General features: G+C 30.9%; 1 protein-coding gene across 2 annotated transcripts; it reads left to right on the forward strand.

The window, feature by feature from the left end:
• Positions 1–1,463: 1,463 nt before the first annotated feature.
• LOC134838542 (SH3 domain-binding protein 5-like) lies at positions 1,464–4,250 on the forward strand. 2 transcript variants are annotated; one of them, XM_063854087.1, is made up of 8 exons: positions 1,464–1,593; positions 1,915–1,977; positions 2,041–2,109; positions 2,228–2,438; positions 2,506–2,644; positions 2,732–2,797; positions 2,896–3,801; positions 3,862–4,250. In XM_063854087.1, the coding sequence occupies exons 1-8, from the start codon at positions 1,552–1,554 to the stop codon at positions 3,983–3,985; spliced, it is 1,620 nt and encodes a 539-aa protein (XP_063710157.1). In that variant the 5' UTR covers positions 1,464–1,551; the 3' UTR covers positions 3,986–4,250. The 2 variants fall into 2 exon arrangements, with proteins under 2 accessions (XP_063710157.1, XP_063710158.1); XM_063854088.1 differs by lacking the exon at positions 2,732–2,797.
• Positions 4,251–9,689: the final 5,439 nt, after the last annotated feature.

Consider the following 9,689-nt stretch of genomic DNA (forward strand, 5'->3'; position numbering starts at 1 on the left):
GATAACAGTTCAAATACATAATCTATTCCATATTTTTATGTAAATCAAGAATTTCGTCTTTAGTAATTGTCGAAGTTTTCATTCCCTCAATTTTTGTTTCAATTTCTTTTGTATACTCCAATTTGACTGTAAGTTCTGCTACATTGTCGATCATTTCTCCATCATCGCCTTCGGGTAATCGAAGCACTAATTTAATATAAAGTTCAACGGGAATATCCGAGTTATAAGAGATTTTTACTTCGGCGTTACTTGAATCTTCAACCATATCTATATAATGTCTCAGAATGCGTCGTTCTTCCTCAGTAAATTCGCAATTATCTTTCGTACTAACGGCTTGAATCGTAAATAATTTTTCGTTTTGTTTTATTGTTGAAAAAGTACTTATATTAGCCATACATTGTCCTAATGGCATTGTAACATTTTGTTTTGTTTTGAAGTTCTCCTCATCAAAAAATTTCGTTAGATCACTTCTGTCTATCAATACTCCTTTTACCATTCCATGCACGTGTAAAATCTCTTCCGTGCCCCATGTTGATGGATATACAAGACTTCCGATGCGTGTTTCGTTCATAACAATTGCAAATGGCTTTAAAATTTCATCATTTCCTGATTCAGGCACGTTAATATTGCTAAATTGACAATGAAACTCGTTTTCGCCTTCTTTCTGTACTTGCAAATCTGTCTCGAAAATCAGATTTTTTGATAAAATTCCGGTCGCGTTGTTTCCCGCAAAATATGTTAAATGGAAATCATATTCCAAATCGTTTTGAATGTTGAAGGGATTTCCATAAGAAGCTCTTAAAAGGGCGATGATAATTAAAAAATGTAGAATTTTGAGCATCTTTGACGTCTATTTTTAAACAAGATTCTTCGTAAACTGAAATGAAAACAGAGATTACCAGATTTATTTATATGAAGGTTATCAAATTTAGCGAGGTTGATGTCATGCGACGTAAAATTTTGCAGAAATAACAAAGAACACACCTTCGAGACGGGATTGAAAAAAATCTAAAAATGATAAATCTGTTTTTTAATCTGTCATTGTTTGATCGAAGTTTAAAACATTTTTTGCAAAAAAACCTGTTAACGGCATTTTTTCTATTGGCGACTTGTTTTTCCATCACTCAATAAAAGGTGAATTCATCTTCCATTTTGTTCATGAAAAATGAAACATACATCATCACATATGTTTTTCCGTATGTTTCACTCGCCTCGTCAGCATGACATCTGTGTAAACATTCGTCAGTGAGTTGTTCATTTTCTTTGCATTAACATCATTGGTAACAACTTTACTGCAAGAAAATGCGAAAAATAAGTAAATATTTCCTTTACGCAACAAGAAAAATGTAAAAATAAAAGCAAAGTTTCTCTATGTTCCGTTCTCAAAATGTAAAAGTGCAATAATAATTTAAAATTAAAACAGAAATGAAGCAATAATTTGTAGAAAGTATTATTATTAGCAAAACAAAAGAAAGTTGGCACTAAATTTATTATTAAATATTTACAATTTACGAGTAAAAAAACAAAGCAACAATAAACACACAAAATAAGATGTCTGTTGATAGCACTGGCGGAGTTGATCCACGAATTAAGGTAATGAAGTGTTAAAAATGATTTCATCTTTTACACACAACACAAACCAGTTGACTCTCTTCTGCTAAATATTTATCGTGAAAAAAATAGAGAAGATATTTTATGTGTTCGCTCATGTGATATCGACTGGATCGATATTGCTTGATTGATTGTCTTCGAGATACGACAGATAAGGAAAAATAGTTTTAATTTTTTATACTTACTTCTTTTTTTTCATGTTCTGCTTCCTTATGTAATAACTCCAATGTTGACAACAATGTCCTTTTCTTGTTGATTCATCGTTCGCCCACACATCCATTAAACGCAAACAACGTTCTGCAGATTGAATTGGAAAGATTAAACACAGCAACGGAGACTATTAATCAATATGAGATACAAGTAGATGTAAGTTCAGCGTACGAACCATCGAAGGATTAATTTTTTTTTAATTTGAAACCGTTTTCACAGGAAGCTCGACGTGAATTCCATGCATTGTTGAAGGAGAGCATTGACAAGATAAAGCAATCAGCTACGAAGGTTTGTATACATTTCATATTGAACGATGATAACAATTTTATTATTATTTTGTTATTATCATAGCGTTACACAATATATAAGAGCTAATATTACTTAACATAAATTTTTATATTTTTAGATAGGAAATGCGATTGAAATTGCAAAACCATATTATGAAGCTCGTCTTTACTGCAATCAGGTTGGAAAGGAAGTTCTTGAAGCGCAGGCGACATATGACAAGAGCAAATCTACGTTAGCAGCAGCAAAGGAAATGGTCAATTTGGCGGAACAGGGTTTAGGAGAGAAAAATACGCTTGATGTTGCTTGTCAGGAGATGCTCAGTCATGCAAGTAAGAATTAAAAATTAAATTTGATTTTTGAAAAAATATAAATTAATTTTTTTTTTTGTTTGAATAGCATCGAGAGTCAACGAATCACAAGCAGAATGTACAGAAGCAAGAAATAATCTGAAAATGTGTGAATTGAAGCAAGATGTCGCAAATACGAGAGTCACAAAGTTACAAACGCAATTGAAAGGAGCAATAAGAGCTTCGAGGTAAAAATATTTGTGGAAAATTTAGTTTTGAGCACCATTTGAGTTGATTTTGCATGGATTTTTGTTATAAATAGTTTTATTTTTTAGTTTTCGAATGCGCCGTTACCTTCTTTTAATGAACATTGTTGCGTATCAGCACGAATTATTGTTTTTGTAAGTTTTGGTTTTATTTTTTTTTTTAATGATTTTTTGAAACACAAAAAAGTTTTTTGTTTTAAGAATGATTTTTTTGATAATTTTCATTTTTTTAGACCGTATTACGAAACTCGAGCTAATTGCAATGGATTGTTGAAGGCACAAAAAGCAAAAATACTCGAAATGGAATCAAAAATTCTGAATGCCAAAATGACATATAATGAAGCTTTAAAGAACCTCGAAGAAATATCCGAAGAAATTCATCGTTTGCGTGAAGAGACAAAAACTAAGTTAGAAGAGTATGATTCGAGTAAAAAGCCATTAATAGCAAAAAATAAAGAAAATGCGCCATCGCTCAATGACAAACAGGAATTATCTAGTCAAATAAATTCCACAGATGAGTACCTTGAATTCCCGCCAAAGTTAAGTTTGAAAAGTAGCCCGATAAAGCAGCAAATTATGGATAAGCATGAATGTCCCCATTTATTACGTGACTTTGATTTTGGAAGAGCATCAACTGCAGCAACAGTATCTTCAGCAACGAGCTCTCCCAACAAATATGGCTGTGATCGTACATTTAGACAAGATGATAGTGACGGAGAGATGTTTTCGCCGAGCCAAACAGACATGACAAATCTCTCTGACATCGAGCATTGGACCGAAATTCGTTTATCGCATTCGAATAGCAATACAAGTACTGAACATTCCGCCGTCGAGGATATTCAATCGCCCGTGAGCAATTACTCTGAAACGTCTTCCGAACGTTCTGACAACGCACGAAGGAAAGTTATTACAAAAGTGATACGATACGATGAGGATCTTGTTGACAAGGAACCCAAAAAGGCAGAAGGATTGTCATCTTGGTTATCGAGATCAAGTTTCAAAGCTGAAGGAAGACGTCAAAGCTTCGATTTGCTACTCGACAATACAAAAGAAATATTTTCGGGTATCACAAAAACATTGGAGCGACGAAATAGTGAATCCGAAATGACAGTTAATAACGATTTCTTCAGTTTTGGAAAGTAAGATTTTTTTTATTTCTTTAAAATTTCAATATAATACACAAAAATTTTTCTTTTTAGACAAGCTTTAACTGACGAGCAAGTTGAAAACTTACAACTTGATGCTGAGCATCCTGAACTCGAACAAGGTTTTAAACTATCGACTTCGAAACACAAAATGTTGGACATATCTAAATCGAAATAATTGATGTCTAAAACTGATATTGACGTTACATTCGACAAACGTATAAATATATTTATTAATCGTGTAGACAAAGGCAGCTATTTTGTATTATTAATTTTGGTCTAAATTTGCCTTAATAGGGGAATCAGATATCAAAAAGGAGTCCAATTTTATCGAATTTCGTGTGTTATTGGAAAGACAAAAAAGTAACTATTTTACACTTTAAGATATTTTAAATCAAATTCAATGCTATACTTGTGCAATAAATTACAACAATAATTTTTAAGTGCTTCGCAGTTATTTAGTCTAGTTTTAGTCAAAAGTTGGCTTGTGTCCAAAAAAAAACTTGATTTTTGTGAGAAAAAAATATTCTTGTTACAACGAGTGACTTGAGACAAACTTATTGATTCAAATGTCAAGGTCATCGTAAGAATTTTTTTGGGAGAGGTTTTTTATAGAAAGGGAAGATGAAATATTTAAGAAAAGAAAACTATATATTTAAATAAACCAAAAAATAGTAAAATATTGACAAACACACAAAACAGTTGTTAGTAGGTTTTAATCTTATGCAATTTTGGAAAAATATGACACAATAAACAAAATATTAAAAGCAAAAATAAAATAAATGAAGATGTTACCAATATTAAACGAGCTTTTCTTTCAATATTTATAATTATTCTGTTACAGGAAGCGTTATTCTCACCGTAATTGATTGATTTAATTAAAGAGTAGTTTAATTAGCACTTACCGATTCTTCCTTTAACAATCACTCGAGCAATTATTTGTTTCAATCACTCTTCTCTTTTGAACAAAGCCTCAAGTTGCAAACAATACACCATATATCGACCTACTCGCAAACCTTGAGTCAATATTGACACCATTGTTTTCCATTTTCTTTCATTAGAACCAACGATTAAATATTTGCCAAGAGAGTCAAATCGATATTGACACTACTTCGCTCGATTATATAACGTAAACAGTTCAGATTCGGATCAAAGCAACTCGTGTGAGATCGACAACGTGACTCGAAATACTTCCCGATGATGTCGACAAAACGCAAGAAGTGTTTCTGTGCCAAAATGATAATGATTGGGTTTCATCTCTTGCAACGACGACATGGTTTTAATTGATTTTGATGCGAACGCCTCCTACTGCATTGCCGTAAATTATCAGTTGTAGGCAAATATCACGAATTAAAGAGGCAAATGATGGTTTGTTTGTTGTCGTCGTTACTTGAGACGTTTTGAAAGGAGATTAAAGTGAGATTAAAGTAGCAAATTATGCTGTTAGTAATATTTGTACCAACAGTACAAGGACAGTATTTTACCATTTAAACATCTTTTTTTTGTATTCATCAAAGGTAAGTGCTGTCATTACAAGAAGAATTACATTTCACAAAAGACAATTATTTATACTATAATTATTTTATAAGATGTGTAAATTGCGTTTTATTTAAAGTTTTATGTTAAGTCGCGCAAATTTATAGCTTTTATTCATTGAGTTACAATCTCAACCTGCAACATATTGTCAAACTGTCATCGACTCACACAATAAATAACGTTAGAGAATAATTTATTAGCTGAATTAAACTAAAAATTCAAGTGCACGAAAAAAACAAAATATTTCTTCTTCATAATTCGAACCAATAAATCAATCAAAAAGCCACGTTTATAGAGCAATTATTCAAATAAATTCGTTGACCTTCAACATTTACTTCTTTTTTGGCAATACAAGCATCATATTTGAATATGGGTAATAACTTGTCAACAGGTAGAGACAAATTTCCTAAACTCGTGCAAAATTTTTGTCTGCACAAAGGCGAGGTTTTTTTTCATGTATTGAAAAATTTCTAATTTCCTATATTTTTTTTTGGTTCACACGCGTGTCCTTCACCTTCGTCATACTTTCGAGTAAATATTATTGTAAAAATATATTTAATTTAATTATAAACTGCGTGATTGAATTTTATTTATTGTTATACTATCAAAAAGCAAAGTTGTAAGGAAGTGAAAAAAAATGTTTTTATCATTTTTAACTTTTATATATATTTTGTTAACCTTTATGCTTGCACACAAATAAATTTGTCCAACATTCCAGAATTTTAAATAATAAAATATTCATGTAATTCATGATCTTAACCTCGTAGACAAATTATGCAAGCAGAAGCCTTGATATCTATGCTTCAATATTTGTAACTGTTTTTCAATTGTTGAATTTTTGATTTAAAGCGTCGTAAAAATGCGATTGTCATAAAAAATGTTCGTGATTACTTCTCTCACTTATTCGATCAAGATATATTTTTCAACTCTCATTGTTTTGAATGATTTGAAAGAAGATCCTTAACATAAAATGCCTTAATTGAATAAAATCTCGTTGAAACATCTTGCCTGAAGTTTTGTGACGACATAACAAAATATGTATTAAATTAATGTAAATATACTAAATGCATCTAAACATCCTCCCACACATCATAAATATCAAGTTCCCTGCATAATATTTTAATTTGTGTCGATGTGATGCGTCTCTAAATTAAAATATTCAAAACAAAATGTTTGTTTAGAGACTTTAAAACAATCCATAGAGCTCGTGTTGTTCTTAATGATGCTTGAAGTTGAGAATATTTATGCAAATTTGAGGACCATTGAATATCGACACAGAGAATGAAGCGCCAAAAGATTGACAGAAAGATAAAAAAAAACTTTTGTTTGACTTTGAAACTCATAATTCATTCCGTCGCCTCATTTAAAGACACAATTTTTGTTTCAAATTTGTTCTGAGAGCAATTTGATCGAATTATTTCCTCAAAGGTCAATGATTGGATTGCCATTAGTATTAATTTTTTTAATGAGTCGTTAAGATAATCGAATTGCCATTGAATTTCTCACATGATTTGCATTTTACCTGACAAAAATGGACTTGAGTACATCAAATTGGTCATATGTACGTGAGTTACTTTATTTGTATATATTATTAATAATTTTATTTTACACGAAAAGGTAGCACCTACATTCATAATTTCGCAATTTTCTTTGCAAGACGCCCATCTATGATTTTTTTCGTTTGTTTTTGCTTTGTACATATTTTGAGCACACGCCATATACAGAAATTTAGATATTAAATGCAAATTTTTGCACAAATTTATCGTCTTCGATGCCAAAATTGGTTGTTACATTTATAATATCGGAGAAAGGTGATCAACCTTGATGACTGAATTTGGCACGGAATTAATGATGAGACGCCTTCGAATGCATTTAGAATACGTGTCACAAGAACTTTACTCATAATATCTCGCCAAATTTTCATTTAAGAAATATCTCGGAATTCTAACGTAGCTTGAACGACCATAACTTCTGTCGTAACGACGTCGAGGAGAAACTATTTCTGCCATGGGAACACGGAAAAGCTCAGGTTCGACGCGTTGTTGTCTTCTGTGACGTCGAGATTCAACAAGTCTCGCCAAACGTGGATTTATTTCCAACGGAGGATACATTTGTTCAAACATCGGAGCAACAAGACGACTTTTTTTGTAACGCGCTTTTGGAGTTGATGTTGCATATGTTTCCTTGAATCGGGAACTCGACAGAGGCTTTTTGTACGGTGAAAATGGAATATTGTCTTCTAACACGTAAACAGGTCTCGGTTCTTCAACACGATTTTGTCGCTGAAAATTTCTTCGTCTTCGTTCAAAATACCTTCGACGAGGAGAATCCAAAGCAGCATCTTGACGATCAGCAATTTCCTGAAAAAATAATTGCAATTGTGGATCAATTTCTTGTCTGTGTCGAAGAGAAACCATTTTTTTCAATTTAAATCACAAAAATTTATCTTTTTCAATGAAAAAAAAGTGACAAAATACTCCAAAGCCTCCTATCATAAACGAAAAATTCCGTATACGAATAAAAACTTACGAACATGAATTCGCCAGTTTACATCAAGTTTACTCAATGGTACGTACCTCGGTTTACAGCAACACACGAAAAAAGTCATCCCGCAGCTTTGTACGCTAAATATATGCAACAATTTACTATTTTTATTGTTTAGCATTTCATACTGCATATGTTTAAGGCGAATTCAACTATTCATACGGCACGAACGTAGATGCAGATGATTTTATTTTATGAACGAAAGAGCGGGCGGTAAGTTGTTCAGTTTAGGATAGATCTTCAATTGAATCGGTTCGGTTTTTTTTTCTCTTGCGCGATTTTTTTTTATTTTTAAATTTTAAAGTTAATGTGAAAAAGAGTAAGTTATAAAAAATTCTTGAAGGAGGAAATTTAATTCTATGGGGGTGTACCATTTAAAAGAGAGATTAAAATTAAATATGCAAGAAAAATAAAATTTAAATTAAAATAATAATTTGAGACGAATAAAAAAAATATAAAATTAAGTGCAAATATTTTACTGCAAGTTCAATGTGGGAGCAGCTTTAAAAGTGAATAATAATTTCAACTTCAAAAAAATATTTTTTGAATGGTTGAGTGTTAAAAGTCAACAATTTGAAAACTATGAAAGAGTGTGCCCAACAAATTTTGCAATAAATAAAAATTTTACTTTCGACAAATTTCTTATCTTTTTCACCCAAAAACTAAATTCAAATCCTTGACCATGATAAAAAAAAATGACAAAATGCAATTCATCACTTTTAATGACCGATAAGTATGTATCGATCGAACGAAATTGGATTAAAATAATAATAAATTCATCTTTGGATAAATCCGTTTTTTTATAAAAAATATTGGATTTCATGCAACTTTTAAAAAATATTCAGAAACTGTTAAAATCACACGTTTTTATGTTTTTTTCTTTATTTCATAACATCACGGCGATTTAATGTCCGCCAAAGCAACATCTGTATCTCACTCCAACTGTGCAAAAATATTTTTGTTTTTATGATTATTATTGCCTATAAAGTTATTGTGATCGCACAATTAAGTTATCCATCATTTTGATATGGCGCTAAAGTGTTATGGGAGTGACATTTAGATGAATATTATAACACTGATGACCATTTCTCATAATGACGAACGAGGTGAAAGTTTAAATTTTGGGTAAATTTCATAAAATTCGTTTTTGGCTTGATTAATTTTATAACAGCTTCTATATTAAGCAACTGTTATAAAAAATTATATAAGATAAAATGCGCAAAATTTTTTTATGAATGTTATAGAAAGAATATTTTAAAATAAAATTTTTATAAAAAAAAATCTCGTCAATCAAATTTTAAAGGTTTTTAAGTTCGTTCGTAATACAAATCGTGACAGCTAATTATTTTACGAAATGTGGGAGGACATGCGTTACTTTTTATGAGCGGATGATTCTAAACTTCTATATAGAAAAGATGACGACATCTTTTTACATGTACTTTAAAATATATTTTTTTCTACGTTTTAACAGTTCATTTCATGACATTGCTTTTAGGATTGAATATCAATCAAGTTGACGCCTTTCTTACCTTAGTTATCATAATAAATTATTTTTTAAGTTTAAAAAAGTTCAAATTATTTTCAAAGCAAGTTATTTTAATGATTATAATCAATTTCAAGCGTATAAGATTCATCCTTGATATTGGCCCAGATTTTACTTTTACTTTTGTCAACACTTCCAAATCGATAAAAATTGTTTTTTAAACCTGAAAATCGCCCATTTTATGTAAATCAACCGTCATTTTTTTATTTATTTTTTTGCATGTCGCAGATGTTCAAATGATATGTAAAGATGCATGAGA

The sequence above is a fragment of the Culicoides brevitarsis genome, chromosome 1 (assembly GCF_036172545.1).
Source record: "Culicoides brevitarsis isolate CSIRO-B50_1 chromosome 1, AGI_CSIRO_Cbre_v1, whole genome shotgun sequence".
Taxonomy (NCBI): Eukaryota; Metazoa; Arthropoda; class Insecta; order Diptera; family Ceratopogonidae; genus Culicoides; species Culicoides brevitarsis.